Consider the following 19,824-nt stretch of genomic DNA (forward strand, 5'->3'; position numbering starts at 1 on the left):
CTTGATAGGCAACATGAGCCTTATCAAAAAAGGAAAGATAAAAATAGGGTAACATGAATTACAAAAACTACCCGGGGCTTACAACAGACAACAGGCCCGCTAATTCTAACAATAACACATCTATTCTAATAATAATAAGAAAAACAACCAAACAAATAATAGTTGATATTATTTGAATTTTTTCCTGCAGAATATATTATACTTCTTCATGTAGACTAATGAGAGACTTAACATCTCAACTGAAAGTTAACTTGATGGTTTCCTGAGCCAAAAGATTTTTCTATTTTTGAGTTGAGTGTCATCCTTTTTATTTATTTATTTATTTATTTTTATTTTCACTGGTTTACCTGAGAACTCAAGGACACAGGTGTACAACCTACCTAATAGATCCTGTTCAAGTAAGGTCGTTTTTAGTAGTTTACCTATTTAACAAGTTTTTATACTTTTTCTGGCAGCTGGTAACTACTGAGCTTTATATCCGTTTTTTTTTTTTTGGGAAAAACACACACTTTGCATTGAATTAATGATTAATGAAAGGGACAATGTCTCAATCTACAAAATACATATGAGAAGGTGCACCTGAATATCTCAACTAGGTTGACACCTCTTTAGCATCCACGCCATTTCCAATAATAAGGAAGCAAGCAAACGGAATAATACATCCAAAATAGCTAATGTCGAAATCTCTAAAGCTATTACAAAAGGGGAATTAAAACCATAACTAAAGGAATATATAAGAACCTTGAAATTCATGTCGTTTAAAATGCTCAGTAATTATCATCCACCATAAATGAAGTCAAAACTTATGTACCGTTGTTGATTGCTTCTTGTGAGAATACATTTGACACTTGTTTGGCTTTCCATAGTTTTCTGAGCCAAACAAAGTGTTGCTCTATTTTTAAGTTATAACATCATTATGTCTTTGTACTGAGTTTACCGTTACAAAAGTTCTTACCCTATTTTTGGCATGCAGAAATCTCAGAAGATGAAGCTGAAGATCGCCTGCAAGATGCTATCCAGGAGAAATTTGCTGTTTTTGGCGATGTATGAACTTTCTTAACAAGTCTGTAAGCAATTGATATGGGAAAGTTACTGGGGGCAATTAGAAAGGTCCACTAAATATTGGACAAATAGTTTTTTTGTACCTTCTATATGCAGATGCTTTATTGGATGCATCTGTTGAATGTGAAAGTTAAAACACAGGCATGTAGTAAGTTGATCGACCACATGCATTTCATGTTTGGTTGAGGATCTTTTTATTGTGATACGAATTAATTAACAATGTAGCGAAACTGAGTTTAGGAAAGGGATATAAATGAACCGAGATCACATTCGAATGGGAGGGATCCAGAGGATATGAAAGTATAGTTAAGAAGGACTTGAAAGAATTGAAAGCTACTATCTATACCAACAAGATGCACCTTCGTTTCCGACGACTCAATCATAGGAACTCCAAAGTTAAGCGTGCTTGGCTTGGAACAATTTTATGTTGGATGACTTGGAACAATTTTATGTTGGATGGCTTGGAACAATTTTATGTTGGATGACCTAAAAATTTTTCTAGGATGCGTGTGAGTGGACAAAGTATGCTAGGGCGTATTGGTTTGTTGGGACAACTTTAACTCTTAGAAGCCTTCAAGGCAAGCAAGGGTGACGTAGCTAGGTCGTAGGAAATGCATGGGAATGTCGAGGCTGTCAGTTGCTGAATTTGGATTCTGAATCCTGGCCTAGGGTGTTACATATAATAGAGAGTAAGTGATAGGATACTAGTTAATGAATCAAAACCAGTGCCCATTGATGAAATTAATTACATGGTCAAGTAATATTTTATTTGTACCCAATGCTTAAGCTTCACCAATGTTCCTTGGTAGAGCAGTCGATTAATAATCATTGGTCGTATAAGCCATAGGATAAGCTTAGAGTAATGTTCATTTGTTGAGATATTGGATGCTTACTGAAAGAGGGGGTCTTATCGCATCTTCAATTTGCAGATGATACTATGTTATTGCAGGGGAGCTTCTCAAAACTTTTACATTTGAGGAAGGTAAGTATAAAACATAAAATTTAAAATGTGTTTGGCAAGATCTCCGAGGGTTTGGTATGGTTGAAAGAGAACTAACTTGAATTCGTGTGCAATTAACCTCCAAAGAATCAGGGTTTTGATCTAAGCTCCATTTTGTCCTTGAGGCACTCTTTTTTGAATTCTGGATGTCTGATTGAAGATGGATCAGCTTGGCCTTGAGTGTCTTTTACCTTTATAAATTCAAAGTTTTGAGAAATTTTGGTTTGGCAAAATCTTTATCTTTACGAGAACCTTTTTTTAAGAGATCCTTTGACCTCCTTCTAAGAGAATGCTTGGGGAACGTCTCAAAAGGGAAGAGAGGGTTTCTTTCATTTTGTATGCTTTTTAGAAAAACCTCTTAGACCGAATCCGGCTGAAGATGTACGAGATGAAGAAGAGAAATGCGCAAATTAAGAGGAGATGCTTGAGGCTTCTTTAGGAGTTGTGATGGGCATTGACTCGACCTTTGTAGAAGGAGCAACAATGCTGAAGAAGCAGGAGAGATGCCTTCTAACGGCAGAACAAGGAGCGGCAGAAGTCTGACATTTAGCCGATTGGGACTAAATGAGAGAAGATAGGCTGAGTTCCTTTTGGGTTCTCGGTGGGCAGTAAAGAAGAAGCAGCTGAAAACTCTCTTTCTTCTTTAAAAGCAACCCTTCGACTTCCGCTGCAATGTTCCCTCCAAAAATAAAGGGATTGGTAATGTGTCTTAGTGCGTTTTACAGCTGTATGAGCATTAATTATACCTTTTGGAGGGAAGGAATTAATGCTGGACTTTCCCAATGACTGATTGACTTCCTTAGTAATGTCGTGGTAGGGAAAGGAATTATAGCGAGGTTTGGTCCCTTGTTAGGTTTCATGTGTCCCTTTGGACTTCGAAATCAAAGACCTTTTGTAACTATTCCATTTGTAACACTTTGCTTAGTTGGAACCGCTTTTTTTTTTATGGGGTGTTTCGGTGGGCTGGCTTTTTTTGTTGCATGCCCTTGTTCTTTCATTCTTTCACAATAAAATTTGTTTTGCTCAAGAAAAAAAAAACTATAAGAAGGGAATTGCATTTAAGAATAGGGAGAACTTTCATTGAATGGGTACCACAAATCAAAGTTCAGTGCCATTCCAGATGGTGCTAAAGTAAAGTGACACCACAAAAGAGCTCTTCCTCATTCAGTTAGATTATTGTTGGACCTTTTTCTTTTCCTTCTCATCTTCACATAGAAAGCCAACCTTCCCGATACTTCTTCCTTCATTCATTGAATTGGTGAAATCCGTAGGCAGTCGGTTCGTTATCCACTGCATGAAAGAACCTTCATACTTCTTTGTATGACTTCTCTTTTGCTCAGGTTGAATGGATACAAAAGGGAGATCAATCTACAAAGTGGTCAATTGTCTAGAGAAGTTTCTTAGAGACTCCGTTTGGGATGGCAACCCCTTTAAACCGCTTCTCACTTGGTTGCCTTCCAGAGGAGGAGTCCATCGTTATTTCTACATTGCCTTTTGCAACCAAAAGATGGTAGACTATTCTTATTGGTATGGGGTGGAGTTATGTTTACTTACATAGGAAGATGATTGGCTTATGGAGGCACTTGATGGTAGATTTTTGGCTGAAAAGGGAGAGTTCTTTGTGGATGTGGTACTGATTCTCTCCTTTGGGGCCCTTGGAAGGAAAAGAACCTCCAGGTGTTCGCCGATAAGTCTTCTTCTTTTGACTCTTTATGCCTTTCTATGCAACACCAAAGGAATACAAATCATGCTGAATTCTGTTGTATTTATAGTTTTTGTTGGTGATATATAATTAAGTTTGCCTTCAACCACCAACTTAGCTTTTGGATGAATTGGTGGTTTAATATGGTATCAGAGCAGGTGGTCCTGTGTTCAAGCCCCTGCATTGTCGTTTCCTCCCCAATTAAAATCAATTTCCCCTTGTTGGACCTTTCAAATATTTCAAGCTCACAAGTGAGGTAAAATTGATTTCACTTGTTGGGCCTTTCAAATATTTCAAGCCCACAAGTGAGGGGGAATGTTGGTGATATATAATTAAATTTGCCTTCAACCACCAGCTTAAGCTCTTGGTTGAGGTGGTTTAATAGTTTTCTATGATTATTTAGAATTGCAACACTCTCTTTATAGTTTTGTGGTGAATAACCTAGCCCTTTGCCCGTAGGCTGTTCTTTGGTTTTTTTTAGAAATGTCTCTGTTTCTTATATAAAATAAGAGAATACATTTTAATTGAATAATATTGTATTTAGAATCTGTTTATTAGGTTTTACGGTCTCCTGTTTTTAATCGTCAAATGTTTTGGAATTTGCAGAAAGATCATCAAGCCATTGATATACTTTTAGCAGAGATTGACATATATGAGCTTTTTGCTTTCAAACATTGCAAGGGAAGGAAAGTCAAACTTGCTCTCTGTGAAGGTTACTAATTTCTTCCTTTAGAATGCAAGCTTGAATATTAATTTTATATTTAATTCAGTTGACATTGTTGCTTTGATAAATTGCGTTTCAAAAGAATGCTTGGTATATGATTGTTTGATTTCTATGTGTACAATTTGGTGTTCTTTTCACACAGAACTTGATGAGAGGATGCGGGACTTGAAAAATGAGCTTCAGTCGTTTGATGGTGAAGAATATGATGAAGATCATAAGAGGAAGGCCATAGATGCACTAAAACGAATGGAGAATTGGAACTTATTTAGTGATACGTACGAGGTAAAGGCCAGACTTTTATAGGTTTTGTTATTTTTCACTTTTGTGCAACACTTCATGCATTCTTTATTATGTTTTGTAGAAGTGTTGTAACACTCAACATGAATGTGTACTTTTTTTCTCTAAATTTTTGTAACATGCAGGAGTTCCAAAACTACACTGTAGCACGTGATACTTTTCTGGCTCATCTGGGTGCTACTCTCTGGGGGTCAATGAGACATATTATATCACCTTCACTGTCTGACGGGGCATTCCATTATTTTGAGAAAATATCATTTCAATTGTTTTTCATCACACAGGAGGTATGGTCCATATTTCTAAATATACGGAAGGACCATTGGTATATATTAAAATTTTCCAAACTCTCTTGATGCAGAAAGCTAGAAACATTAAACAATTGCCAGTAGATCTTAAAGCTATAAAGGATGGGCTCTCGTCTTTGTTGTTACCTTCACAGAAACCTCTATTTAGTCAGACCATGTATGTCGTTTATCATGTAGTCATATACAATTTATATTATATTTATATCTTTGTACCGTCTGTTCATTATCTCCATGAAGATGCTCGTTTCCTTTTTTTTTTCCGAAGAAATAAAGAAAGCGAAGAAATCTAGTGATAAAAACAAAGTAAAGCAAACCAAAGCATCCAAAAGAAACTAAAGAAAGACAAAGAAGACCAAACACAAGGCTAGAAACAGCCAAACTAAACAGCGCTAGACCCATAAATTAGAAGTGACGACAACCGAACTTTGAGGCAGCAACAAAGAACCAAAAAACCAAAAGTAGCTAAAACTCAAACTCCATATCGGAAACAACCAGGATGCAAACAGAGAGCCGGTAGCCATGATAACCAAGATAAAACTCTTTATTAGGCACAATATACAGGAATTTCACGTAATTGAAGGCCACAAACTGGCATAAGAGAACCAAGTTTGCTTTGAATTGATGAAGGATGTAAAGAAGACTTGTCAGCGCAATCCTGAAAAAAAGAGCTTCCTAAGAAATATCATCCAATATTTATTAATGGTGGGCAATATGGACTCCATACTACTCATGCTGACCTTAGAATCAGCATCCAAAGTATCAAATCTAAAAGGATTCTTTCATTTTTTTCTCAATGAAAGTCATCATTCTCCTCAAAAGAAAAAGCATCAAATCTAAAAAGAGAATTTGTAGAAGTTGAAGGATCTTTTGGTGAATGAATGACTCCTTTGGTGAATAAAGGATTAGGAAAATCCTTAGTGATGGCTTGTTGGCTGCAAAAAGTGGGATTGGGGACCAAGAAGAAGATGATTATTTGATTAAGGAAACCACTAAACCTGTAAGCCTTTTTTCAAGAATATCCGAGTCTGCATCAGGGAATATAGGTGACTTTCTCCATAGAACTCGGGGATACAGTTGTCCAACCTATATAATAGATCTTGTTCAAGTAAGGTCGTTATAGGTAATTTTCTCCAAGAATAGGACTTAAGAAATGCTTCAATATGGCTTCTCTTCTAACTAAGAGGTCATGGTTCAATACATGATGACCCCCTACTTAGAAATTAATTTCCTACGAGTTTCCTTGATACCCAAATGTTGTATGGTTAGGCGAGTTGTTCCGTTGCACTCACTGATATTGAAAAAACATACCCTTCTTTTCAAGGGAATTTAAATTGTGCCTCTTCACTGCAAAAAGAGCTTCCCTCTCATTGCCTATCTCCTCATATCTCCTATTTATGTTGTATGAATCAAGAAGACATTCAGCACTTTCTTTTCAAGTGTCCTTATGCAGTCAATTGTTGGTATAGAGGCTGTTGCAAAATTTTAATTTCAGATAGGGTTTTTATGGCAGCTTTAGTGGGTAATGTGCTGCAAATTCTCCCTGGACCAGATTTAAAGAGAACCCCATCAATTTATGGTGCAATGCAGTCAAGGCCTTGTTAGTAGAAATATGGTTTGAAAGAAATCAACGCGTATTCCACAATACGACTTCAGTATGGTTCGATCGATTTAAGTATGCCCGTTTAAATGCTTCATCATGATGCCATGTGGTCAAAGGATTTCAGGATTACTCCACACAGGACATTCACCTCAATTGGCAAGCTTTTATTGTTTAGTCATTTTGAGTCCAGCTAAGGAGATTTAGGCAAGTGCCTTGTTTTTGCCCAGTTTAGAGTTGTCTTTTAGTCTTTTGTTAATGATAGGCTGCTGATGTAAAGGTCTTATGTTTTCGACCATTTTTACTTTTTCAATGTCATTTCATTTCTCTATTTTTTTTTATATGATGAGGAAGCTAAGGGGGGTGTCAACCTAGTTGAGATGTCTGGGTGTGTCTACTCATCTCTAGTTTTTTAATTTCTTATCGTATAATCTTCTTGTAATTTGAGTTCTGCCACATTCTTTATAATAAATGGGATTTGTTTCCTTGTTTTTTTTAAAAAATATCACCTGGAGAATTAATCCATTAAAATACCTGAAATTTCTGGTAAAGATCAAAATTTCAGAATTCTTTTCTGAAAAGCTAACCAAAGCATCAAGTTCTATTCCACCTGGAAGTTAAAGAAAAATTTAACCAAAAATAATCCTTCTAAGATCAAGTTCTTCCTCCTTGGATTTCATATCCTGCCATGAGATTTTTAATATCTGTAATGTGAGGGTTATCTCTTCTTTTGGAATTGTAGTTCCCCTGATATTTTTAATTATGTATTGTAGGTTACCACTCTCAGAGGATCCTGCTTTGGCAATGGCTTTCTCAGTGGCACGACGTGCAGCAGCTGTTCCACTGTTGCTTGTTAATGGAACGTATCGGAAAACAATTCGCACCTATCTCGATTCATCTATACTCCAGTATCAATTGCAAAGATTGGATCATTCCCTTAAAGGTTTTGAGCCTCATTTAATTTATTATGCGTGTGTTTCTAATTGGATTTCATGATTTCATGGTCACTCTATATCTTTTTATTAACTCTCCAGTGTGTTTTTGTTCACTACAAAAAAATGTCCTGTTATTGTTATTAAAAATATTTTGGAAAGAAGACATTCTTTCTTAGTCATATTAACTGAGGAATTACAATCATCTTACAAGTTTTATTAAGTGTATAAATATATGTAACCTAGATAAGTTAAGAAAACCAACAGTCTATCCTTGATGTTCAGGAGGTAGGGGTGAAAAGACGAAGATGAAGAAAGTATATGTATGGAAGATGTTGGCCTCAAAAAGGATATAATCGTACATTACAAGTTAAAAGTTCGACCTTTTCTTGGAAATTACTTAGGCCTTCGGTGTTCAAGCTTGTTTTTGAAGCCTCTTTGCTAACTTGTCCAAAACTTCCATCAATGAAACTTGAAATGTTCAATTGCCTTGCGTGAAAAGAATTTTATGATAGACTTCTGATACTTCTAGTATACCAAAGGAAGAAAGAAAAAGCACGTTGAGAAGGTTGTTAGAAAAAGCACGTTGAGAAGGTTGTTCCTTGAGTGAGTCCGTGGAATTCTTGTAACATTGAGAAGGTGTATATGAATAATGGAAATTATATGATGTACATATTCTCCAGCCTTAAAGTGACTAATGTTTGATGCCAAATTTGTTACACGATGCTATTTTTTTTGAAAAATGAAACAAGCCTCTTCAATCAATATTGCATTAAGTACAATGTAGATACAAGATCTAATCGATTAGGGATGAGCAAGTACACCCGAACATCTCAACTAGGTTGGCATCTGCATAGTGTAACGGACATACTTGTCCAAGGTGTGTTTACCTATGGCCGTATGCTCCGATTAGCCTCAATTTATCTTGTCTTTATGTCTTGTATGTAGTTTAGGTAGTTGCTTTCAATTTCAAGTCGATATGCTTGGGTGTGACGTTTCGGCATTTTTCATATGCAAGCCTGCCAGAGATGAAAATGTTAAAAATGTACTATAGGGGAGTCATACCTGTTGAATCCCCGCCCAAGGCTTGTCGTACTCTTTGCAACCTATGCTTTCTTATTGCAATTGACAGTCTTCAATGCTTGTTTTAACAATGTTTTCAATCAATTTAATCATCTTTCACGTTTTCTAAAAATATTTTCCAAGAACGTGAGGGGAGGTTGAAGCATGTGTTAAAGTTGTCCGCGAGTTGCGGATTTTGATCGGCTGACTTGTTCGTCGAGCTAGAACAAGTGCCGCACAATCGTTCACATCGTGTTTGAGGGATTACGATTGTGACACATAGCACTTTCATCACTTCCACAAAGTTAACTTTTCAAACCAAATTGGATTGAATATTCACCTGTTTTGAACATTTAGTCTCCTATAATATAAGGCTGAAAAAAGGTAGTTTGGATATGTTCTCCCTTCGGGCCTCCTTAATAAGGGTTTTACAGATCTTTTATCTTTCATTGAGGCTGAACTGGAACCCTTTTTGATAACTGAGTAGTTTGTTAGCCTTCGGTTTCTTCCTCCTCTCCTTCACTTTCCTTGTTTTATTTTAGTTTTTTTTACGTTGTCCTTGTACATTTTTTCATTTTCTTTCTCAAGTGAGTTTGATCTTAAGTAGATTTTGTGGAGCATCAATACCAGTAAGATAATTTCTAGCTTGATTCACTTAACACTAAAGCTGCTCGAGGACTTTTTATTAGAGCCATTCTTTATGATCTCATATGTGGAGGAGAGAAAAAGGTTTGTGGTCTCCAAACTGGAAGTCAGTCAAGTTACTTGATGTGTTGAAGGAACTCTGAGAAAAGTAGTATTCTTCCGCATCAAATCAGGCTATACAAGTTACTTTTTGTTCTTAAACTTTTCAAACCATATCTCAAGTTTGATAGCCTAAAATGGTTTTGTTTTTCTATACTGATCTGTATCTTTTATTTTTTTTTTCCAGTATTAATTTGGTGGTTTTGGATTTTGTAGGAACAAATGCTCCTCATAGTTCTACACTGGAAGTTCCAATATTTTGGTTCATTCATACAGAACCTTTGTTAGTCGACAAACATTATCAGGCAAAGGCACTCTCCGACATGGTTATTGTAGTACAGTCAGAGATTTCATCCTGGGAAAGCCATTTGCAGTGCAATGGTAAATCACTCGTATGGGATATGAGGTTAGTTCAAGGATCTTTAGTTTTCTTGAGACTATGATGTTTGGACTTTGAAAGTACGATGGAATTGTATAACTTTCAGAGTTTGCTGGTTTCCCATCATTCTAGGTGCTTGGCTCATTTGAATGAATTGTTACTTGCATTGGGTTGAGCATCAAATGCATGTCATTTTACTCCCCTATTTTCCTATCTTCTCTCCACTTTTCTATTCAATTCTTGTTTCTGCCTCTTGCTTATTCTCTCTCTCCCTGACATAAGGGATCGGTCTGTCAAAATCGTTTTTGGGATCAGGCTGGTGTAGGAAAAGAGGAAAGAGCAAGAAGAAAATAAGGAGGAAAGAGGGAGAAATGGAGAAGAACCGTGAGAAAGAAGTTTTTAGGTGCTACTGCACCAACATCAATGCTGTTGCAGTAGCTTTGCCGTGCATTTGCCATCAGCAGTTACAAAATGACTTAGCCACCAGAGCCCACGAAGACACGTTGTAATCTAGTAAGAGCCTAAACGACACTCCAAAACCTCTGAAGACTTCGTTCTTGCTCTCCCCCAAGACCCCATGAAACAACACACCCAACCTCCGAGAGAAAACCTTTCCCTCGCTCTCAAATGAGGGTGAAGATGGAACTCTTTGAAGAAGCAACTTCATGCATCACAGGTTAAGTCATAGCTCCAAAGGATACGATCAAAGTCGAGTTCAGAATTATAGCTAATCCATTCACGACACACAACACAAGGAACAAAAGTCAATTTGAAATAATTGAAATGCGTCAATAACATCAAGATCTTTCTTAACAAGCAGATAAGTTACTTGTAATTCATGTCAAATTATCTCTTTTGATTGAAAAATGTAGTCTGCAGTTGTAATCAATATTCAATACCAGCAATACCACCTCATTCTTCTTCGGGTAAAGTTTAGTTGGGTGGCTTTGAATGGATTAAGTGATTTCAAGAATCTTTTATTATGGTGCAAAGCAGTCAAGGCATTATTAGTATAGTTATGGTTTGAAAGAAATCAGCGAGTCTTCCATGGCAAGTCTTCAAGCTAGAACGGTTGTCTTGAGTATGCCTGATGAAATGCCTCATCATGGTGTTCTTTATCCAAGGCTTTCCAAGATTATTCCCTAAAGAGATATTACTGAATTGGTACGCCTTCATTTTCTAACCTATATTGAAGAGATGTTTCCATGTTATCTGTACTTTCCTTTATATTTCTAAGCGCTAGAAAGTATCTTTTAGCCTATGGGGAAAGGCTTGCTTCGGCCTGGTGATTTTGATGTAATCTGTTTTTGTAATTTGTAGTTGGAAATGATGAGGGCTCTAAGGGTAGTTGAGATATCCTGATGCATCTACTTATCCTTAGGTTATTTGCTCTTTGTACATCCTCATGTACTTTGAGCTTTGTCTTTTTTGTTATTATCATTATTAAATAATAATGAGATCTGTTTCCTTTTAAAAAAACATTGAGACATTAATGGTCTTCATTTCGATATGGAAATAATATAAATTATTTGTAGGCTTAAACACTGAGACTTTAATTGTCTTCATTTGGATAGTTAGCTTGCTAGTCCATAAGAAAAAGGCCTTTGACGAGGTCGATTGGGACTTCCTTGATCTTGTTCTAAATAGCAAAGGTTTTGGAGACAACACTTGAAGAAATTGTTATAGTGTCTATTGAAAGCAATGAAAAATACAAAACACCAACTTACATGGAAATCCGAGAACTGTGAGAAAAACCATGATATTTTTGTTCTTATTATTTTTCTAATGATCTACAATAGCTACAATGAAGGAGAATAAATAGAAAATACAATGGGGTAAAAAAGGAAAAGAATTTAGCGATTAGGCTATTAGCCCACTAATTCTAACAGTGTCGATAATAAGTTTACCTTCATCTACTAGCTTAAACTTTTGGGTCAATTGGTGATTCAACTTGCCTATGTATGCATTGTTGCGTAAGAAGCCCTAGATGATCCAAATTGAAAATTAGCAGTTATGGAGAAAATGAATGCTCTCAAGATAGAGTGTACTTGGGAAGAAGATAAGAAGAATGTGGCGTGCTAATGGGTATTTACAATAAAGTCTAATGCTGAGGGTAGCGTTAACAGATAAAAGATCAACTATTAGCTAAAAACTTTCCTCAGAACTATGGAATTGATTGCCTGGAGACTTTTGCTTTTGTTGTGAAAATTAACTCCACTAGAATTCTTTGGATTGGCCTTTTCATCAATTAAACGATAAGAATGCTTTTCTCAATGGTGATTTAGAAAAAATGTTTATGTGTTTACCCCCAAGATTTGAAATGGAACTTGCAAACAGCAAAGTTTGCAGCTTGAAGAAATCATTATATAGTCTTAAACAATCTTCAAGAGGATGGTTCAAATGCTTTCAAAAAGCAATCACTAGTTATGACTACACCCAAAATCAAGTAGGTCATACAATCTTCTATTGGCACTTTGAGAATAATAAAACTACAATTTTAATTGTCTATGTTGATGACGTTATTCTCACAGGAAATGATGAAGAAGTAGTTGATCTTAAGAGCAGGCGTGCAAGTGAGTTTCAAATCAAAGACTTGAGAGCCTTTATTTAAACATTATTTAGGGATAGAGTTTGCAAGATCTAAAAATGGATTTTTGTTAATTTTAGAGGGAAAATGTTATTGATTTACTTCGAGAAACAAGTTTACTTGGTTGTCAGACAACAAAGACTTCTATTGAGCCAAATTTGAAATTTCAAGCGACTCGTGAAGAAGCAAAGTACAAAGGCAGAGATACCAAAAACTTGTAGGTAGATCGTAGACAGATTTATTTATCTCACACATGTCTAGATATAGCATTTGTAGTAAGTATGGTGAGTCAATTTATGCACTCATTTGGGCCCATTCATATTGAAGTAGTGTATGGAATCTTGAGATACTTGAGAGAAACCCTAGGTAATGGTATACTATTTCAAAAACATGATCATTTTCAAGCAAAGTGTATACTGATGCAAATAGAGCTAGAAGTACTACTGATAGAAGACCTACTTCTGGCCATTATTTGCTTGTTGGAGGAAATTTAGCATTATGTAGTAAAAAAACAAAATGTAGTAGCCAGAAGTTGCGTTGGTGTGAAATTTAGAGCTTTGGTCCATGGAATTCGGAAAGTACATGGATTAACAGGATCCTTGAAGAATGTCTTAAAATACACCTATACAAGTTTATTGTGATAACAAGGCTGTAGACATAACTCACAATCTAGTTCTACATGATAGGACAAAACATAATGAAGTTGACTAGCATTTCATAAAGAAGGTTGATGCTGGTGTAATATGCCTATCTTTTCTTTTGATGGCAGAACAAACGACAGATATGCTAACTAAAGGTCTTTCAAAAAGACCATTTGACAAATTTATCTGCCAGCTGGCTACGAATGACATCTACAAACCCGCTTGAGGGGGGAGTGTTGGATTTCCTTTTTTCTTTATATTTGGATGTATTATGTTGTGCATATTCTTCATTTATGTCCGTAATATCTGTTCCTTGTTGGTAGTTGGTCTTTCATCTATATAAGAAGACCTTGTATTTGATTCATAACAAACAAAAAAGTTTAAATAATATAATCCTTTGGTAGACCCATTTATAGTTCAATTGGTTTAGGCAACTCTCGATGAAGAAGTCAGAGGTTCAAATTCTCATTTTTGGTTGAACTAAAGAAATAAAATATAATCCATTGTTTTCTGTTTGGATCAATATGTATGACTATGTACTAGGACAACAAATACAAAATACATTACCATATCGGATGTAGTACCCAAACTTGTTGGTAATCATCAGCGACACCACGATACAACTTTATAAGTGCTAAACATGTGGAAGATATTTCAATACGATTATCTCAGGAGTGCTTCTTGCTTCAAAGTTTGTTTTTTCTTTTCTGTTTTAAACCATCATTTGTAAATGAAATGTGATAATATTAGTATGAACAACTTTGTTTCCAATATATGTGGTTTACCACTTTAGCAGTTAATCTGAAAGGCGTCTGTCATCAGGAATTATCTTAGAATATTAATTGTTTGTTTCTTCTTATGCCTTTCGATACCTAGGAAGCCAATCAAAGCTGCTCTATCTGCGACTGCAGAACATCTTTCCGGTCTGCTCCCTCTCCATCTTGCATACAGTCCATCCCATGATACAGCAGTTGAGGTACCATAGTGAAATCCTTTGTGTTGGAGTAACCATCCGTTTTTATTTTATATTCTTTTCTTTTCTTTTCTTTTTCTTTTTATTATTCTTTTTATTTAAAAGGAAAAAAAAAACTGAATTACATAATTTAGGTACACAAAATCTCTAATTGGATTTTATTCAATATTCTGCTGGAGTCTACTTTCTTTACCGTCTCAAAGTTCCCATACCACTGTTATATCCTTTTAAATCTTTTAGTAGAACTCAATTTAGTTTTTCTACCTAGGAAGCACGGACACTGACATGCTACACATTGGCATGCCCATTTTAAAAAAAACAGGGCACGACATGTTGGGGACACAGTTTTTTTATTAAAAAAAAACAAATATATGTTGTGGATATAAACATATTGTGAAATATTCCATTTAAAAACATCAAAATAACAAGTAAAACACCATAGAATTCATAAATTTATGCATGAAAGTCTGGATGTGAATGTTTGGGTGTGAACATTTGGGCGTGGAAAAATGAGGGATAGTGTGGCTGTGGGAGATCTGTTTTCGAGGAAAAGAAAAGGTCAGACACAATCATAATAACCCTAAAATGTGGGGTTTGTGGTATGTCTTTGGGTTGGACTTTTGGGCTTGGGCTTTTATAATGTTAGTTTTAATTTTTTTTTTCTTTTCTAAATCTATGTGTCTGGGCGTGTCCGAAATTTAAAAAAAATAATAATCGACATGGCAGCTGGCTTGTTGGACACATATCGAGGCATGTTGGGGTTGGACACGTATCCAACACTGACATTTGGCCATCTTTAGGAGCATTGTAGCTTCTTAGTTTTCTACTATTTAACTTTTAACCGTTATTTATAACAATTTTTCTCTCCTTTTTCTACTATTATCCTTCGCATCTTGTTGCCTTTGATGAACGTTAGTAGAAACCTTCCACGCCTAAACATCTTTAAAACCCTCACCAATTGAAAATTCTATAAAAATAAGTGATGTATGCTTGTTGGGGGACTTGAATTGGATTATAGATGTGTTTAGTTCTGTTATTTGTTGTGTTTGAGTTTCAGTTGGATAGGGGCCATAGAGCTAATTCGGGCGTGTTTTCAAGTACAATGTTATCCAGATTTTAGTGGGTTTAATCTTATTTTTCTTGTTTCCAATTGGCAAGTTCAAGTTTTATGCTTTTTTCCCTCTTATGTACATGGAGCATTAATCTCATATCATTAATTTAATGAAAATCTTGTTTCCATTTAAAACAAAGTGGAGAAAAACCTTAGTGATTTCATTCAGTTGAAATTGAGGTAACCAATTGGAAGTTTGATATCTTTCTCTTTGGGGATAGGCATTCTTTAAATCTGCTTTGTAGATCATGGTGATTTTTCAAGTTTCGATCAGTGGTTCTAAGAGACTAAGCCAAAAATCAGGTTGGATGAAGGTAAAGTTTACCTTTTGCAAATTTTAGGGGTAAAAATGTGGTCTGGAATTTTTTTCCTTTGCATGTTCAACTGCATAATTAAGATAGTCTCCTTCCTCATGACGATCTTCAGGCTACACATCTTCGTTCAGAATTTTTTCAATCATCTTAGACAGATTATTGGTATCCAATTCTACAGTCCGAGCCCCTATCTTGAATTGTGGGCTTTTTGAACCTTACCTTTTATTTTATACTCAAAGGTTTACCAGCTTTGATATTCTTGAAAACTAGGAGTTCAATCCAAATATTTTGGAAGAAGCTTGTGTTTGGATCACTTCCTCATCACAGCATACCTCCTCATTCACTCCTTCAGAAGTCATGACTCTAGGATCAAATGTTACTTTTACCAAAGGTTCCTTGTGCTCTTCCACTACTAAGGCATCTAACTCCACTCATCTTGGTTATGACGGTTAATCGGATGTAGCATCTGAGGTTAGCATGAGTAATGAGGAGGTTGAAGAGCAGTTAGTTGATACCAAGATTGATGATTTTCCTGTTGTGGACGTTTTAGAAGAATCTTTCCAATATCTTTTTGCAGTTGATGATAGGAGGATTTTGAATGAAATAATGCAATTAGCAGCATCAGTGAGATAAGTGTTCTTCAATCTATCACAAATTTCAGTCTTTAATTGAGGTTTGTGGTTTACAAATGAAAGAAATCAGACCTCTGTTGCCACAAATAAACATTTTATTGAGCCCTATAAATGGGTCCTTTTGGTTTGAAGAGGCTTTGGAGATTATTTTTTGAGTTGGTTTGGAGAATTTTTTCAATGTGTTTTGTCGTTCGAAGCCATTCCTTTAATGCACCTGTTGAAGCTTGCAGAGTTCTTATTTTGTTTGTTTGGAAGACCCATTATTCTCTAGTTTTTCTTGTTTTCTCCATTCTTAATTTTCTTATGAGAGTTGTGGGTGTTCGGCGTTTTGGTATTTGTTTGGTCATTTATTCTTATTGCATTTCACTGCTTGTCTTTCTTTTCCTTGGTTGGAATTTATATTTTTAAGCATTAGCTTTTTTAATATATATAAATGAATCTTCTTGTTTCTTGTCTAAAATAAGATATATTTTTTTAATGAAATACATCAAACAAATTTTTTTAAGCATACAATGCATAAATTCATCAACTTTAAATTTCCTTCTCATGTTCATGTCTTAGATCTAAACAATAATGATGTATTGTCATGTTCATGTTGTGTCGTATACGGTCCTCTCTATATCCATGCTTCTTAGAATATAGATTATTAGAGCATTTTGTTTTGGTTCTGTTGTCGGCAATGCCTAGAAATGGTAGTTTTCTATGTTTGTTCATGTGTTCTTATACATTTATCATTAAAGTATTTATGAGTTCAGGTCCTTTGTACTCGTAGTTTCTTTAAATATAATTGCAGCATCTGAATGCAGATATTTTGTTTTCGTGCATTACTAACTAGGTGTATATATCGTCTATACAACCACTCTTTAATATAGGATTGGATATGGTCAGTAGGCTGCAATCCATTTTCCATTACTTCCCGTGGATGGCACGTTTCACAGTTTCAGTCTGATACTATTGCTCGGAGTTATATCATCACAGCCCTTGAAGAATCAATACAACGAGTCAATTCAGCTATTCATCTTTTACTGATGGAGCGTACCAGTATCCTTGCCTAGAAACTGCTTAAATTATTTTTTTATTTTCTCACTTGTCTGGTTAAGTTTGCATCAATATTTTATTTAAAATGCAGTGTTATTGTTTTCAAACTAAAACTGTGTGTGTGTAAAGCCTTTACAAAAATTAGCTGAAAAGTCCTTCAAGCTCTTCCTGTCACAGGAGCGTGACCTTGTTAAAAAGCATCAGTATGTTGTTAGCCTGTGGAGAAGAGTAAGTGCCTTAAATTTCTCCAAAAATTGCAGTAGTTCTAACATTCTTCCTAGTTTATGGACTACCGAGTTCATGATTATGTATTATATTCTCAGATCTCAACCGTTTCTGGAGAGCTGCGGTATATTGATGCAGTAAGATTGTTGTACACACTAAATGAGGCATCCAAAGGGTTAGCTCTTTAAATTATTGTTTATATTTTATGCTAAATAATTTTTTTTAACCTTTAAACGACTTCTTAATGGTTGAAAAGTATGTTAGAAATGGTTATCTACATTCTTTCCATAATCACTTGTGTATGATATAGAATAGTACGCCAAAAATAAAATAATAATAAAATTGGTGTCATTTACTGAACATTTGGCTCGATCTTTTAAGTTCAAAGGAACACACAACACTTTCAATGGAACTCACTGTTTCTCGAATGTTACAAGTCTTCAACCAAATTCGTTTAGTATAAATATTGGGAAAGAAAAACAGAGGAGATGTGGCCACTATTCTGAATCACATTGGGACCTAAACTTGCGGGACAATTTGGTCACCATGATTTGCAATTTGATATGTTTTTGGTTTAATTACAAATTTGGTCTCTATAGTTTTAAAAGTTAGAGTTAGCTCTTATAGTTTGATAAAGTCTCAAAAATTGTCCTTGTGGTTTAATAAAATTTTAATAAATCGTAGGGACTAAATTCTACCTTTTTTTAAACGATAAAAAGAATAAATCGGTAATTTAACCTTTCTTTTCATCATTTTTAACTTGCATTGATGTTGAATATGGATTGCATACTGGCTTTTGTATGTTCTGTAGGTTTGCTGATCAGGTAAACACAACATTAGCTCTTCTTCACCCCATTCATTGTTCACGAGAGAGAAAAGTAGACGTTGTATTTGATGGAACGACCATTCCTGCTTTCATGGTCATTTTGGGGCTTCTCTACGTCCTTCTAAGACCAAGGCGTACAAAGCCGAAAATTAACTGAGAATATACGGTAGTCGGCATGTATCATTCATCAGAGGGAAGCTTTTTCAAGATGTCTTGCAGAGAAGTAGAGGTTCACAGTTTTTCTTTTTCCTGTTGAAATCCATATTGAAAGTTGAAAATGTGTTATTAGAAGAGGGCAAAAAATGAGGATGTGAAAAATAGGTGATAGATTATGGGTTTAGCAAAGTTAAGGAGGCATATAATAACATAAACAGAGGTTTTAGAATGTTTGGCATATCCATTTATGGGTTGGAAATCTCATGTACTGAGTTTTTTATGCCCATCTGAAGTGTTTTTCTGTTAACAGCACATTCAAATTTGTGTTAAAGTTTTACTGTCCACAGCAAGCGGGTTTGCCTCTCTCTCTCTTTTATTCATTCCTATAATAATAAGGGGAAAATATGTTTCTGGTCCATGACGTTTGAACATAGTCTATTTGATCTTTCTGATTTCAATATGAAATTTTAGTCAGTAAAGTTTAAAAAAACGTTTTAAATGGTTCTCGATAGGTATTTGACAGGTAGAGAAATGTGTAATTAATGAAATAACTAAACCCTAAACCTGGCATTTTTTAAAAACAATACTTTTTGTCTTTTAATTTGGCCTAAAGTAATAAACTACAGTGAAACTGAAGACGGGAAACAAAGGCAGAGGATGAACTGGCGGCACTCCTACAGTTGATGTGGCAGCAAGAAAATCTCAACGTCAAAGTAAGATTGGGTAAATTAATTACTCATAAGGTCTACTTTGCAACTAATTAAATGTGAAGTCAAAATTGCGTAATCCCATTCTGTTTATTGGTTGGTTCTTAAACCAATTTTAAATAGTGGATCAATGGGATTTTAGGAACAAAATGTAGTTTTGGGGGTAAAATTGTATCTTGACCCAATCGAGACCCAATCGAGATTATGAATAACTTATAATGAATTAACTTATTGATCATGGTTATATCAAATAGACACAAATATATCTATAGTGAGGGTAGTGCAACTACAAGACTTTAGTGAAATTATCCGTTAGTTAACAAATGTTAATTAGCTCGATTTAAAAGGGCTTAGCTAAATAATCATGGATCGTTGAAGTCCATGATCAATAGGTTCATTAGGTTCTCCTACTAGCTCATATGGAATTAAAATTGAACAATGTGTTGGAATAATTCGAATTGTTTGAATTAGGTAAAGAGAGAAAAACCTACAAATATATGTGATATAGCTGTTAATTATCAATTTGAGATAGAGTTTTAAGTTTAAATATGATTTAAATATTAAAAATATAAATGTGGATTCATATTCGAAAGCTCGAAATTGATGAAAATGGTCAAAGTTGTTAAAAGTCAAAATGTTAACTTTTGACTTTGAAAAGCCAAACTTTGATCGACTTTATATACAAATGTTATTTGAATTTCAAAAAATGAATGTGGACTCATGCTTGAAAGGTCGAAATTAATCAAGACGAAAAAATGGTAAAAAGTCAAAATATTGACTTATTGACTTTTGACTTGAATGGTCAAATGA

The 19,824-nt window shown here is 35.1% G+C and overlaps 1 protein-coding gene across 3 annotated transcripts in view; it reads left to right on the forward strand.

The window, feature by feature from the left end:
• Positions 1 to 18,723, forward strand: part of LOC101207480 — a 33,917-nt gene extending 15,194 nt beyond the window's left edge. For 2 of the 3 annotated variants that reach the window (XM_004139045.3, XM_011661895.2), the window contains 12 exons: positions 974 to 1,044; positions 4,371 to 4,476; positions 4,631 to 4,770; positions 4,911 to 5,069; positions 5,144 to 5,247; positions 7,461 to 7,630; positions 9,642 to 9,831; positions 13,909 to 14,008; positions 16,935 to 17,103; positions 17,246 to 17,328; positions 17,424 to 17,500; positions 18,137 to 18,723. In XM_004139045.3, coding sequence (XP_004139093.1) covers positions 974 to 1,044; positions 4,371 to 4,476; positions 4,631 to 4,770; positions 4,911 to 5,069; positions 5,144 to 5,247; positions 7,461 to 7,630; positions 9,642 to 9,831; positions 13,909 to 14,008; positions 16,935 to 17,103; positions 17,246 to 17,328; positions 17,424 to 17,500; positions 18,137 to 18,308 — 1,541 coding nt within the window. In that variant the 3' untranslated portion in view covers positions 18,309 to 18,723. Of the gene's footprint in view, positions 1 to 973; positions 1,045 to 4,370; positions 4,477 to 4,630; positions 4,771 to 4,910; positions 5,070 to 5,143; positions 5,248 to 7,460; positions 7,631 to 9,641; positions 9,832 to 13,908; positions 14,009 to 15,337; positions 15,431 to 16,934; positions 17,104 to 17,245; positions 17,329 to 17,423; positions 17,501 to 18,136 lie in introns of those variants that run through there. The other variant, XR_004215429.1, reaches the window with a different exon arrangement.
• The last annotated feature ends 1,101 nt before the right edge of the window (positions 18,724 to 19,824 follow it).

This window comes from Cucumis sativus, chromosome 1 (genome assembly GCF_000004075.3).
Source record: "Cucumis sativus cultivar 9930 chromosome 1, Cucumber_9930_V3, whole genome shotgun sequence".
NCBI lineage: Eukaryota > Viridiplantae > Streptophyta > Magnoliopsida > Cucurbitales > Cucurbitaceae > Cucumis > Cucumis sativus.